Raw genomic sequence first — 15,733 nt, forward strand, 5'->3', positions numbered from 1 at the left:
ATACATGCAGATGTTTATGTATGTAAGGCTACTTTCACACTAGTGTCGGGCCCGGCCCGTCGCAGTGCGTCGGGCCGAGGTTCCCGACGCTAGCGTTCTCTGCGCCGCACAACGGGGGCAGCGGATGCATTTTTCCAGCGCATCCTCTGCCCCATTGTGAGGTGTGGGGAGGTGGGGGCGGAGTTCCGGCCGCGCATGCGCGGTCGGAAAAAGCGGACCGTCGGTAGCAAAAAACGTTACATGTAGCGTTTTTTGCAGCCGACGGTCCGCCACAACACGGCGCAACCGTCGCACGATGGTTGCGACGTGTGTCAATGCATCGCAAATGCGTCGCTAATGTTAGTCAATGGGAAAAAAACGCATCCTGCAAGCACTTTTGCAGGATGCGTTTTTTTGCCAAAACGACGCATTGCGACGTATTGAAAAAAACGCTAGTGTGAAAGTAGCCTTAGCAAATGTATATTGTATGAAAAATAAACTTTTCTTTTTTGTATTTTTTGCACTGTTTTTTTTTAATTTTTGCTTTTGAAACCTGAGCAGCTCACGCTGGATTGCATCAGTAGAAGCTTTAATCCTGCCCCATAAACTTGGCGTTGGAGGAAAGGTTATCAGATTACTAGTACACTACCACTGTAGCATCGTGTTACACATAAATCAAATTATGTATCTTCATTTTTTTTCTTTGTCCAATGCTCAGAAGTCATCAATGTTTGGTGATGGTCTGTCACCCCGAAACGTCACTAATTGAAGAGAAAAAGAGCTGATCTGCAGCAATGGCTCCATACACTGTTTGCTTTCAGCCGCTGATGAAGATGAAAATATCTGATCAATGGGGCTGTCAGGCATCTTCCCTCCATCAGTCTTATATTAGGCATCTTAACCTTAAAGGGAATCTCTCCGTAGGTTTTTGTTATGTAATTTTATAGCAGAATGATGTAGGGGCAGAGACCCTGATTCCAGCGATGTGTCACTTAGTTTACTGGGTGTAGCAGTTGTGATAGAATCAGTTTTCTCTGCTGCAGATGTAGCAGATCTCAGCATTCTGTGCTGTGTATACCCCGCCCACACCACTGATTGGCTGATTTCTGTGTACATGTTTCATAGGCAGAAAGCTGCCAATCAGTGGTGGGGGCGTGGTTGGACCAAAAGGCATGAGACACCTAGTCCTGTAGTGATAATCTCCTGCAGATAAAACACTGATTTTATTGAAACAGCAAAACACATCGCTGGAATTAGGGTCTCTTCTCTACATCATGCCACTCTCAGGTTACATAATAAAGTCTTTCATATTAAAGAAGTGGAGAATCCCTTTAACGAATATATTTTTACAGTTCACAGTTCTGGTTTTGGCGAAAGTGTGAATGTGTCAGGAAGAATGGAGATCTGGAAAAATGATCTTTATCTTACAATTATAATCATCTTATAATAATCTTATAATTTAATTTATAATTATCGTAAGTAACTTTTTTTTTTCTTTTAAAACCTAAGACTTGGACGCGGCAGAAATCGAGCTACCCTCCCTGTTATGCTTGACATGATCATATCACACAGAAAAGTTCAACTGTAGGCACATTTATACGAATATACTGTTAGGAAAAAAAACAAAAAACATCGAAGGTCCCATTGTGATGATTACTATCCAGTTATAGAAGTATATTCCCTAAGTTAAGAAACATTTTTGAGGCTTGAACCTTGAAGTTAGTTGACCGACTCCAAGCTGGCCATCAATTAGTGATTCCTCCATGTTTGTCCCCAAAAGTCGGCAAATTGGTAGAAATAGCGACTATAGCCAAGTTGTAGGACTACAATCTCTAGTTAATGGCAAGCTTGAGTTTGCACTTAGGCTTGTAGGTCAGTCACCAGTATAGTAATACAACCAAGCACTTTGTATTGCTTGTCGGAGCTGCTCCACATCGGATGAGATGCAATTGCTATACTACACACATAGAATATTCACTTTGTATCACAGCCATTATTTTGCCTATACATCTTTTTTAGTCTGCTAAGGTCACGAGCAGGTACGGTAATTGCTATGATGGTTCTTTATAATAATATTTTACATTTTGAATGTTAAATACGTACATTAGTAGAAAAATAGACTTATTAAATTAAAACTTTTATTTAATATATATATATTTTTGGCCTATGCTCATGCTCAAAGTTTCTTTTTCAGTTGAGGGGAATATACGCATGCTCCACCCATTTTCCTTTTTTTGGGGGGGGATTTTTTTTAGCTACAAAAATCCTTACGTATTAGAAAGGAAAAGTTGTGGAACCAAGAAAATCACAGTGGGATGGTAGCTATGTACAGAGGCAATTCTATTATTGATGTTTTATAATCAGACGTCTCGGTGTGGCACAGTGACACAGATTTCGAGTCACCAAAGAACGTTGATGAACTTGATCGATATTATACAGTCATAAGCACTTAAGAATCTCTTACCAAAACTCCAATTTCCCGTAGGCATATTAAGGCTGGTAGTATCCAAAAGGGATAATTTTTTTTTAGAGTTTTCATATAAGTTCAAGCATGTTTAGTATATAAGGAGCTTTCTACACTACTTGCTCATTAGGGTTTTTATAGATCGGGAAAAGGTGCTAACCGCTGTAGCTACTGTAGCAGATTGCTTGGCTAACTGGCCCACCACAGTATGACTATGTCCAGCTGTCCTAGCACTGGATTCCTCTGCTGCTCTGAGCAAGAACGTATAATTTCTCACCACTTCTTCTACTTTGCTCAACAGTTCCTGACGTTGACTTTCTGATCGGATCACAAACACCAGTTTTACAAAAGTCTCAATCAAGCCACAAAGAACCTGAAAGCTGGAAGTCACTGCTGTCAACATATGTTCTGGATTCTTATCTACTCCAGCCATTCTTCTGCAAGATGCCCTGAATTCCTTAAAACGCAATGTTAATTCTTGTTTGCGTTTGCTCAGGTGCACTGAATTAAGCTTAGGTGCTCCAGCTTCAGTGCTGACCAGGCACTGGCGCAAAATGGTGAGAAGTTCACTGGTGTCAAGTTGGACAGACATGAAGCCATCAGGTAGGGAGTAAGAACGTCCGCGTAATGCATTAACTTTCGCAAGACTGCCCTCAAAAGTGGCAATGCGGAGATCAATTTCTTGGGTTTGAACATCTTCTGAGCCACTACACACAGTAGCATCCAGGACTTGAAGGGTGTGACTTAAAACAGGTGTGTTATCTGAATTTATTCGCATCCCTGGGAGTATCTGCATTGGAATGGAGTATGATAATTCATCTTTGTCGTTGTTGTCATCAGCAGATAAGCATCTACGGCAGTTAAAGCAATGACGAAAAGAACAACATTTTTCCCCTGTAAATGACCCTTCTTCTCCAGGCAACTTGGTTTGCACAGAAATAATGTCTCCTTGCCGTGGAAGAATAACTGGATTCTTTGTTTCCTCCTTGCTCCCTGTTGTATCTACAGTTTTGGTTTTATGCATCGAAGGTTCACTGTCTTTCTTCTGTGATTTAGTAGGAGGAGGAATTTTGGGGGCTTCCTTTTTATCTCCATCAGTTACATTACTTTTTACCGGTAACTTAGTAAAAAGCACATTACTTTCATCATGTGTCGTTGAAGAACTAATACATGAAGACATCTTTTCTGTTCCCCGGGACTCAAGACTTGAAGAACGGACAAGTCTAATTCCTGTAGGTCCTGTGCCAGGCACTCTTGATTTGCTTCTTGGCTCTGGTTCAAGAACAGGGTTAGGTGGAACACGTATACCTCTTATAATACGCTTACAATCACAGCTGCGCCTCTGTTCACGAGACATTCCCGGAACTTTTTGAAGAGGACTGCTACGTACCTGACATGAGCATCGTCCAGGTACCAATGAGGGTGGAGCTTCACTGCGTTGACCACTTATTTTTCCCTGTGGCTTAAGCAGTTCTTCGAGAAATTCCATTTCATACTGCTTAACCTTAAGCAGCTGTGCTTGGCGCTCATCTGTTTCTCGTCTCATACGCGTGGGGAATGTTGCAGAAAACAGTTTCCGTAATCTAAAAGGGGCTCGAGCTCTAGGTTTAGCTGGTGCATCACAATCTTCTAGCTGAATTGGAGTAGGCACTTTTTCAGATATTCTTAAGGTTGATGCTATGTCAATGTCTGATTTGGCTGCTATTTTTGCGTTGTCTCGTGCATGCAAGAGGCTATTGGAGGCAGAAGGGATTTGCTCCGTTTTGACACCTTTTTCATTTGTTTCTTGCTTTGTTTTGCTCAGGTTTGGTGAAACTATATTTTCTACTTGGAATTTGTTGACCTCCTTTTTTTCAACTATTGCTTGGCTTTTACGCTGTTCCTCCAGCGTCTTGGCAGAACAAGCTTTAGCATGGAGTCTCTCATCATCTGTTGGAGATAAGTGAAGCACATCATGTCCACCATTACTTCTCTCGCCCAATATTACTGGGGAGGAATGTCCTTGTATTCGGCAATCACAATGGCTATCTAGTAAGGGTTTACTTTCTCCTAGATCTTTATCCTTTTGAATTGTAGAACCTTTCTTATGGCCATTTTCTGTTGGCAATGACAAAGTTGCATCAACAGTGCTTTCAGTGAAAGCTGAGGAAGGACCTGTACTCTTTTTTGGAACACTTTGTGAGATTTTTGTGGTCCTCAGGGGTGTGGTAAAGCAACGGTCTTCCATAGATGTTTCAGGAGATATGTGCGTGGATACTTCATTATTTAAATGAAACAGTGAATTTGAAGCTGCATCTGTTGACTCTTGTTGAAGGCCGGCCCCAATCAAATGCTGTTGTAAAACTGAAGGCTTTAACAAAGGGCTTGTGTCCAAGTGACCTAAAGAGTAAGGAGAAGAGAGGACGGCCTGAGCAGTACATGTCTGTATTCTGAATGGGAGATCCTTCCGAGAAAGCAGACTCTCCTTGTTAAGGTGTTGGGCCAAGAAGTAGGCAGTGTTGTGATGCTGTTTCATAGCTGTCACCATCTCGGAAACATCTGTGAGTTCTGAGGAGTTTGTTTCATGACCTGAATCAAGGGACGACTCAGGAGTAATGGTTGCGAGGACAATGAGGCCTGGAAAAAACAGCACATTCAGTGACTAAAAAAATATGGTTGCAAAAATATTCATTTTTATTTTAAGAAAGCTATAAATAGTATACAAATGTTCATATTTTGTGTTAATATAATGTATACTGACTAATAATGTAATTAACTTTATGCAAATAAGTACAATTAACCACAGGATGTAAATCAGGTAGAAAATGCAAGTCAAAATGCCCCATGCAGTTGTGCAATTAAATCACGTAGTATCTAAAATCGTCAATCAAAACCAGTAAAAACAGAGTTCAAGTCCTCGTCCTCTCTGAAGAGGCAATTTGCGTATTTTAATCTGAGAAATATAACTTGCAATGGAGTTCAATTCATTAGAATATTAAACCTTAAATTTTGGCAGTTTTCCTACGTATTTTTTTAGAGCTAGGAGTCCAACTCCCATTATCCACACTACCTGATGAATTGTTCAGTGAGAATACATTTCACAGTGCAAAACTTTAAAGGGTCTTTTCTGCTTTGGAAAACCCATGCCTTCTTCCTGTGGTTTGTTTTTAAAAAACAAACTTGCTTTATTAAGTCTTTCCACTGCTGCTCCTGGTGTCTGTTATTGTCTGCATTGCTGATGTCATGTTGATAACGCTGCAGCCAATCAGTGGCTATGAGCAGGTTGTACAATCAACACGAGCCAGTGAGTATTAATGGTGGCTCTGGTGCTGTATTCATATAATGGAGTAGTTCTATTGCTGTATTCATGTACTGATGGTGGTTATGGTAATGTACTCAAGTACCATTGGTTGCTCCGGTGCCATATTCATGTACTGATTCTGGTGATGTATTAATTTATTGATGGTGGCTCTGGTGATGTATTAATGTATTGGTGGCAATTTGGGTGATATATTCATGAACTAATGGTGATTGTGGTGATGTATTCATGTTCTTATGGTGGTTCTGGTGGTGATGATATGCCTATGTCAATAGCGTGGTCCAAAAGTTAAGAGAAGATACTGATACCTTGCACCAACAACTAAAACGATACAACAAGGCCTTAAAAAAAGGCGTTTAATTTTCCTAGAAATATAGTTTGAAACCTATTTTGTAAGTTCAACTGGTATTTTGCGTTTAATGTGGAAAAACCAATTATTAGGTGTATTGAGCTATTGAAATAGTTCTTGTTTGATTGGTTTATTGTATTCTAGAAAGTTAGTAAGCAACTGTATATGGTAAACATTGCAAATTTTGAAAGTGCTACAAGATTAAGGTTTCTGATCATCTTTTAGGTTACTATTACTGTATATATTTTGACATGGCCAAAGTAACACAACATACCTGCTGTTGGTTGTGGTGCAGGACTGGGAAAGTCCTCAGAAGCAGCAAGAGCCTCCAAAGCTTGAAGAGTGGAAACTAGAGCATCATCAAGTTCTTTTGCATGATCTTTGACAGTCCGTGTTTGGACACTGTCAATTAAGGTGACTGGTAACTCCTCATATCCACATACTGGCATCACACTGTCTTTTTGATGTTCCCTGATGTTTCCTTTCAGATGTTCCCTGCCCTTTTCCTGACCCTTTACATCAGTTTGTTTGGTTTCTTCCTCATCTGAACTGTTATCCCCAAATCCTGGGGGAGGTGGTGCTGCAGAAGGCAAAAGAGTTGCTGTCTCACAGGTCTCCCTTTCATCTGATCCACCTTCTCTTTCATCCTCACCCTCTTCTTCCTCTTTATTTTTCATATGTTCAGGAGGCGGCAAGGATATGAGATCAACCATGTTGTCCCTACAGGTTGAAGATCCACACGGGTTTTTACATTGCACATCCATGTCGCCTCCCCCCAACTGGCTCTTTATTTTGGCCTTACAGGAGTCACAATAGAATTGGGTGCTCTCCAGTTTCACCTGGGTATCCATTGTGAAGGAACGGGACCTGCTGACCTCGGGCGAATCCTTGATCCCCACCGTTCCATGTTGGTTGGATGTCCCTTTGGGTGTGGGATCAGATTTTGTTCTTGGCCTGGCTTCTTCTGTAACAAGATTTTGGTTGACATCTCTCCCCTCCTTGTCGTGTAGGTTGAGGTAGCACAAACCGACAGGCTCCTTGTCCTCTGAAAGGTTATGGGGTGTAGGAGCTGGGCCCTTTGAGAGGGGGAAATTCGCAGATGAGTGGGAGGAGGCAGTTGCCTTAACTGAGACTGGCACGCGTGGCACTGTGGGCATACTGATGTGATCTAAAAAGAATATGAACAATACAGTCAATTAAGTGACAGTAAAAGTTATCAGTAAAATATAATTATTGCATTATGAGTTGATGTACAATACAGTCTGTTTAAGAAGGAAAATGACTTTTGAGGTTTAGGCACTATTATTCCTGGTAAGTGAAAATTTGCCTTTAAAGTAGTTATTTTTTATAACAAGGTTGGAAAACCAGAGATCAGCATTCAACATTTAAATTGTAGAAAAAAATGTAAATGAATAATCTATTTTTATTGGTTATTATTAGAGAAGGGCGGGCAAACCCAAACAGTAAAGTTCGATGTCTGTACCAAACACCTACTGTTCATGCATGGACACCGAACACGGACTTCATCAGGAAGTCTATGTTACTGTTCAGGTTCGGCTGCCCGAACACCAGGTGTTTGTCATGTGTTTGTTATGTGCATGACAGCGCGGCAAACACCACTTCTGATTGGAGGTGAAATCATCCCCGACTGTCAGTCAGCTGTCAGTCACTGGTGTCAGCTGATGGGAGTACAGCTCCCATGATCTGACACTGGCTGTCGCTAATAAAAGTGAGAGCAGGAGCGGCTGATGGGAGTGTTCATTAGCCAGCTCCTGTGCTGTAAATAAATTATTTTAAAAAACCCAGCATGGGTTCCCCTGTATTTTTGATAACCAGCCAGGCAAAACTCACAGCTGCAGGCTGCAACCCTCTGTAGTCAGCTTCAAAAAGGCTGGTTATCAAGAATAGATGGGTCACCATGCCGTATTTTACAATTATTTAAATAAATCATTTAAAAAACGATGTGGGGCCCCCCCATTTTTGACAACAGCCTTGCTAAAGACAGTTGGGGGCTGGTATTCTCAGGTTGGTAAGGAGCCATGGATATTGCCCCCCCCCAGCCTATAAATAGCAGCCCGCAGCTGCCCAGAAAAGGCACATCTATTAGATGTGCCAATTCTGGCACTTTGCCCGGCTCTTCTCACTTGCCATGTAGTGGTGGCAAGTGTGGTTAATATTTGTGGGGTTGATGTCACCTTTGTATTGGCTGGTGATATCAAGCCCACTGCTTAGTAATGAAGAGGAGTCTATAAGGCACCTAACCATTACTAATCCTATAGTTGTATGGTAAATAAAGATGCAGCCAGAATAAAGTCCTTTATTTGAAGTAAAACAAAACACAGTTTTACCATTTTATTTAACCCTAGAACGCATACCCATAGAAATCTACACATTCACGCACCTGGGGCCTTTTAGGCCTGTTTACAATTATCATGGAATAACTCAAATAAAAATACTTTTCAAAGTTTATTGCAAAGTAAGGATGCATTCCCACTAGCGCAGGGGTCCGCCAGGACGGGATTCCGTAATGGATCTGACCTCCTGGTGACCCCAGCTAAGGCTGGCGGATGCATACCTGGGGCCTCGCAGGCCTGCCAGGTTACTTGTTTTCTATTTTCTGTAAAATTACCGTATTTTCCGGCGTATAAGACGACTTTTTAACCCCTAAAAATTGTCCCAAAAGTCGGGGGTCGTCTTATACGCCGAGTACGGCGTGTGCAGGGAGCGATCCTGGATGTTCCCAGGGTCTGAAGGAGAGGAAACTCTCCTTCAGGCCCTGGGATCCATATTCATGTAAAAAATAAAGAATAAAAATAAAAAATATGGATATACTCACCCCTCCGGTCACCTGAGCGGTCACGGACCAATCATAGGACTGTGACGTCATCGAAGGTCCTTCACGCTCTGCAATTCTTAGGAACGGAGGCAGACGCTTGCAGCGGTGACAGCCAGGCTTCTCGGAGGGGTGAGTATATCCATATTTTTTATTTTTATTCTTTATTTTACACATGAATATGGATTCCAGGGCCTGAAGGAGAGTTTCCTCTCCTTCAGACCCTGGGAACCACACGCCGTATAAGATGACTGGGCGTATAAGATGACCCCCGTCTTATACAGCAGGCATATCTCAAATTCCATATTTTATATGGAAAAGTTGGGGGTCGTCTTATACGCCCAGTCGCCTTATACACCAGAAAATACGGTACTTTAGTTAGAATTTTGAAACTCTAGGTATTCCTCAGGTATATAGTTGTTAGTAATTTCCAGTTGTTCATATATTTTTATGTTATAGGCATTTCGGTATAACAACCTTTTTTTGGGACTACCACATATTCACGCACCTGGGGCCTTTTAGGCCTGTGTGCAAATAACACGGAATAACTCAAATAAAAATACTTTTCAAAATTTATTTTACAATTGCAAGGTAAGGATGCATTCCAACTAGTGCTGGGGTCTGCCAGGAGGGGATCCGTAATGGATTTGACCTTCTGGTGACCCCAGCTAAGGCTGGCGGAATCCCGCCATTCCGGCAGCCTTAGCTGGAGTTACCAGGAGCTCAGATCCATTATGGATCCCCTTCTGGCGAACCCCAGCGCTACTGGGAACACAGCCTAAGATGTGTATATTTCAAAACATAATTATGTGCATAAAACAACAAAAAAGTAAGTTAACGGGCACGCCAAATATAGGCATTCTATATGCAATTTTTTTATGAAAACATTTTTTGGTTGTAGCAAACTTGGTGCAGGAATATTTATTTGTAATCATCCAAGAAGAGAAAAGAAAGGAAAATATGTGGCACTCACCCTTCTTTTGCTGTGCGTTCGTGTTCTTTATTGGATATAACTAAAACAGGTTACAAACATCCATGCTTGGACATCAGGTTTACGGGAGGGTGCGGAGGTGGAGCGTGGATATTTATTTGTAACTTTACATATTCCCCTGACAATTCTCGCATATTATTTTTTCGGCTGAATGTTCCCTGCATACATTTTGTCCGCAAGTAGAACAGAAACGCTCCGATTTTCTTTCCTTCTTTGCTGGACAAATATAGCAGCGCTTTCTTTTTTTTTTCTCTTTGCTCTGGATGTTCCAGAAAGCGTATTCCACATCGGATCATTGCCTCCATAATTTGCCTTGATAAGCATATCATGCTGCTTCTCTCCATCATAGTAGGCATCAAAAGTTCATAACAAAGTTCTGTCAAAAATAGACGTCTCTTGTCTTTCCAGTTGGCATGGAATTCTGGATTAGTTTGACAATAAACAATGTAGCTATTGAGGGCTGACACATCAAGGATATTGGAAAAAAGGGAATGCAGAATCCACACTCTTCCCAGCAATAGCAGCAATAGCAGAGTCATAAAAGTTCTTCCCCAGCAACAATACAGACAAAAAGACTGAGTATCACATGCAAACCTAGTACAGGCCTAAAAGGCCCCAGGTGCGTGAATATGGGGTAGTCCCAAAAAAAGGTTGTTATACCGAAATGTCTGTAACATAAAAATATATGAATAACTGGAAATTACTAACAACTATATACCTGAGGATTACCTAGATTTTCAAAATTCTAACTAAAGTACTTTTACAGAAAATAGAAAACAAGTAACCTGGCAGGCCTGCGAGGCCCCAGGTATGCGTTCTAGGGTTAAAAATCACAAACGCAGTTATACTCACCTAAAGCCTAATTCCACCGAAGCCCTCGTCTTCTGTAAGAAAACAAAAATAATTCAGGTCTGGGGGAAAAACAGTTTTCAACCTGGACAGTGCCAAGATGTAAGAAGGTGGCGGGGACTGTTGTGAACTCTGTTTTCGGGCTCCCTCTTGTGGTCACACGTGGTATTGTGTGAGTTTTGTTTTTGGGCTCCCCCTGGTGGCTTTGTTTGTTATCCTGCGGATCTGTGGCTAATCAGCTGCCTCGTTATGCACTAGGGAGTTTTCTATTTAGCTCTGCTTCACCTCCACTTGTTGCCGGCTGTCGATGTATTCTGTGCTATTCTGATCTTCCCTGATTATCTTCGTTTTCGGTCTCTTCTGGAGAAGCTAAGTTTCTGTTTGATTATTTTTTGCTCATCAGTCTGCAATATGATTTCAGTGTATGATGAGTTTAGTCCAGCTTGCTAATATGTAGTTCTTGCTGCTGGTAAGCTCTGGGGTACGGAGTTGCTTCCCCCGCACCGTTAGTTGGTGGGGGGCTCGAGCAATCTCTGCGTGGATATTTTGCTTAGGGTTTTCTATTGACCGCACAGCTCCCTTCCTATTTTCTGCTATCTAGTGTTAGCGGGCCTCATTTGCTAAATCTATTTCATCTCTGCGTTTGTGCTTTCCCCTTAACTCACCGTTAGTATTTGTGGGGGGCTTTTCTATATCTTTGGGGGCATTTCTCTGAGGCAAGTAAGGACTTTACTTTCCCTCTAGGAATAGGTAGTTTCTCAGGCCGTGAAGAGACTTCTAGGATTTTCAGGTAACGTTCCACGGCTGCCTATAGTTGTTTGCGGATAGGATCAGGTTGCAGTCAATCCAGATACCACTTCCCCAGAGCTGGTCGTCGGTTTAGTTACTTAGCTAGTCAAACTTGCGATCCTTGCCACTAGGATCATAACAGGGGACCCTCACATGCCTTCTCTCTCCTGAACACTGAGCACATGTGTCACATGCGTCACCCTGTTACTAATGTAATGTGCGGTTTCCTAATGTTATTATATTGTGATGTGATGCACTTGTTATATACTGTGTGTAAGTTTAGGGATAGTTTAGGACCATAGGGGGACTAGAATAAAGGGGGGCATCATAGAGATAGGATAGTATAGAATAGACAGAAGTGTTAGATACAGGCAGCTTAGAGGTTAAGCAGATGGGAGGAGTTACAGAGCAGAGCAGCACAGAGCAGGGAGGTATAGGACAGGCACTTCCTGATTGGAGGCAGAAGCCTGGGCAGCCTTGCCCAGGGTAAACTGCAGCAGTGAAAGTGAACAGTTGGACAGCTGTGGGGATAGAGCTGCTATGGCAGGAAGGGGCCCCTGGCATGGGAGTCATGCAGGCAGTCACCAGCAAGAATAGAACCCAACCTGAAAAGGATCTGGGGTCTAAGATCGGGGCAAGAGGAGCTGAGATGGCGATCCTGGCACCTTTCCCAATTGGAACCTGACCTGGGACTGGTAGGAAGCTGGTGGGCCTGGAGCACAAGTGGAGCAGAGATTGTCCAGAAGAGAGACAGGGATCGTCCAATAGTGGGTCAGAGATTGAGCAAGAGTGAGACAGAGGCTGCAAAGATATAGACAGAGGCTGCAAGGATTTAGACAGAGGCTGCAAAGATATAGACAGAGTTGACAGGAAGAAACGAGGCTGCCTGGAAGGCAAGGAAAGATAAAAAGATGTCTCTGTGTTTAACTTGTGCTGCCTGTGTGATGAATACAGATAAGAAGATAGCTCTGTGTTTAACTTCACAAGATCTCCTTCTCTACTCCCGTCTTATCTCCTCTTCCCACAATCGCACACAAGATTTCTCTTGCGAATCACCCCTACTCTGGAACTCTCTACCACAACATATCAGACTCTCACCTACCATCAAAACCTTCAAAAAGAACCTGAAGACCCACCTCTTCCGACAAGCCTACAACCTGCAGTAACCACCGATCGACCAAACCACTGCACGACCAGCTCTATCCTCACCTACTGTATCCTCACCCATCCCTTGTAGATTGTGAGTCCTAGCGGGCAGGGTCCTCTCTCCTCCTGTACCAGTTGTGACTTGTATTGTTCAAGATAATTGTACTTGTTTTTATTATGTATACCCCTCCTCACATGTAAAGCGCCATGGAATAAATGGCGCTATAATAATAAATAATAATAATAATAATAACTTGTGCTGCCTATGTGATAAATACACTGCTGTCCAGTAAAGTTAAGGTGCTTGAAAAAGACCTCGACTCCGAAGTGATTTATGGGGCTCATGAATGCGGAGTCGGCGTGACCGCAGCCAAGGGAAACCTGACAGTGACTGTGAGTGTTCTGCTGTGCATGCTGCATATGTAGCCAAAGGGACATTGTATTTTATCTATGGAGCACCAGGGTGCGGGAACCGTACAGCCCATTGCCACGACTACCAACCTTACAAAGAAACAACCGTCCAGACTGACAACCACTGGTGAATTAGCTGCTGCGACGCAGACTCAGTGATCAGCGGTGACGTCATTGAAGTTACCTCCGGTCACTGAGGCTATGCTCCCAGCTGAACTGCGGTGACCTCAGTGAGATCCCCATTAGCACTGTAAACTCTCACTGGCTGCTATTTTTAGGCTGGGGGGCAATATCCATGGCTCTTTACCAGCCTGAGAATACCAGCCCCCAGCTGTCTGCTTTAGCAAGGCTGGGTGTCAAAAATGGGGGGGACCCCACACTGTTTTTTTAAAATTATTTAAATAATTAAAAAATATGGCATGGTGACCCCTCTATTCTTGATACCCAGCCTTGTTGAAGCTGACAGCTGAGTGTTGCAGCCCCCAGCTGTGAGTTTTGCCTGGCTGGTTATCAAAAATACAGAGGAACCCATGCCATTTTTTTTTTTTATTATTTATTTTAAACGCACGAGTCGGCTAATGAATACACTCATTAGGTGCTCCTGCTCTCCCTGTTCGTCAGGCAATACATGCATATGATTCGGCTGTTGAACAACCACAAGACATGCAGCCACACTGACTTGAGCATATTGTAGTATTTGGGCATGCCAAATATGCTCTATTAGCAGTCGAGCATGTTCGGATAACACCTTATCTGAGCACACTCGATTATAACTAATAATATTCCCGTTCTGGTATAATATCCCCATCCTATTATACGGTAATATCCCCATACTGGAATAATGTCGTCATTCTGGTATAATATCTCCATTCTGGCATAATGTTCCCATTCTAGTGTAATGTTCAACCGTCCTTGTACAATGTTCCCATATTGGTATAATATCCCCATTCAGGTATAATGTCACCCATGCTGGTATAATGTCCCATGTGCTGGTATAATGTCCCATGTGCTGGTATAATGTCCCCATTCTGTAATAATGTCTCCATTCTGGTACAATATCCTCATACTGGTATAATGTCCACCATCTTGGTATTATGTCCCCAGCCTCTTGTAATGCACACAGTACTGGTATAATGTCCCCGTTGTGGTATAATATTCCGATTCTGGTATAATGTTACCCATGCTTTTATAATGTCCAGTGTCCTGGGCCCCATCCGTTTTTCTCCAGTATATTTTAAAAAGAACCAAACAATTCTACTCAGCATCTCCTGCTCTCATGCCAAGCATTGTCCTCTTCAGGAGCCGGGAGCTATCTTCGGTGCATTGGCACGGACAGCACATGACGTCACCGCCATGTGCCGCATGTCATTGGCAAGCTGACAGCTGCTGCTGGCCTGTGATTGACCGGTGGTGCGTATTGCAGCACAAGGAGGCAGTGGCTCTCTGCGCTGCAATATATTTCATCTGAATGTGCGTCCTCGAATGCACATCCAGGTGAAATTGGCATTGGTGGGCCCCCCTTCTGCAGTTGCCCAGTCGCAGTCACACCTTCTGTGACCATGATCGTTACACCCCGGATAATGTAGTACTGGGACGACGGCATATGAGCCATAGGTTCGCCACCCCTGCCTTAGTTTCCATGCAATGATCCTTGGACTCAAAGGTTATATATAACCAACAGCTCTATTTCTAAACACTCGCACAAACATTCATCCTTATATCTTCTGATTGTGAAAGTGTAATGCCATATTGAAGAGAGATACATATCTAGCAGGTACATCTGGGGCCAATTATCTCCTATCGGGGAAAACAAATCCAATATGGCCAATTATATTGCACAACCTTCCATCTTATTGGTACATGTATCAATTTTTAAACCATATCTGTCAATGTGAGCTCCCATTATTACCTTTCCAGCTACAAATAATAAAGTATTGTGCATGTCTTTATTTGTCAATTATTAATTATCTGTTTTGTACTATAGGGTAACATTTACATACTACAACTTCATAGGTACCATTCCTCCATGTCCTGAGTTTTAACAGACACAAAAAGAGAAGATCTTGTTAAGAATGACCATTCTTTATGTTGACTTTTAAATTTATTCTGTTTGTTCTTTGGTTGGTAAAGACACACAGGCTATTGTTTGTACGAAACTGGATGTGACTCTGTAGTTGCTGTTTGTTGTAACATAATGTGATGTTATCCTGGATGGCAAAGATACAGGGTAATAGAACAATAGATGTTTGTCAATATATTGATTACACATTGTGCAGACCAGCTAGCTTGTTGACTTGAAAAACAGAGGAGGAAAAACTATGCAAATTGATTAAATACTCAAACAATGAGAGTTAAACTCACCCCCCCCGACCATCCAGGAACACGCTATAGGACAGCAGCCAGGACATCATGGCTCCGTCACAAGGGACACAGATTTGACCTTCTACAGGATACCAGCTTAGGGGACCACAGCCCCGGCTGAAAGAATACAGATGTGCTCCATTGACCATCACTGAACCCATGGATACATTTGGAGAAACTAGGATTAGGACCTATCGGTCACCTGAGTCCCATGGATGCGTTTGGGAAAGCCAGGATTGGAACCCACCAGTCACCTGGCTCTA

At 42.5% G+C, this 15,733-nt stretch overlaps 1 protein-coding gene across 2 annotated transcripts in view; it reads right to left on the reverse strand.

Annotated features, from left to right (window-relative positions):
• Positions 1–740: 740 nt before the first annotated feature.
• FRMPD3 (FERM and PDZ domain containing 3) overlaps positions 741–15,733 on the reverse strand; it is a 371,292-nt gene continuing 356,299 nt past the window's right edge. For both annotated transcript variants that reach the window (XM_077283386.1, XM_077283387.1), the window contains 2 exons: positions 6,365–7,258; positions 741–5,059 (listed from right to left, as the gene is read on the reverse strand). In XM_077283386.1, coding sequence (XP_077139501.1) covers positions 2,559–5,059; positions 6,365–7,258 — 3,395 coding nt within the window. In that variant the 3' untranslated portion in view covers positions 741–2,558. The remainder of the gene's footprint in view (positions 5,060–6,364; positions 7,259–15,733) is intronic.

This window comes from Ranitomeya variabilis, chromosome 2 (assembly GCF_051348905.1).
Source record: "Ranitomeya variabilis isolate aRanVar5 chromosome 2, aRanVar5.hap1, whole genome shotgun sequence".
NCBI lineage: Eukaryota > Metazoa > Chordata > Amphibia > Anura > Dendrobatidae > Ranitomeya > Ranitomeya variabilis.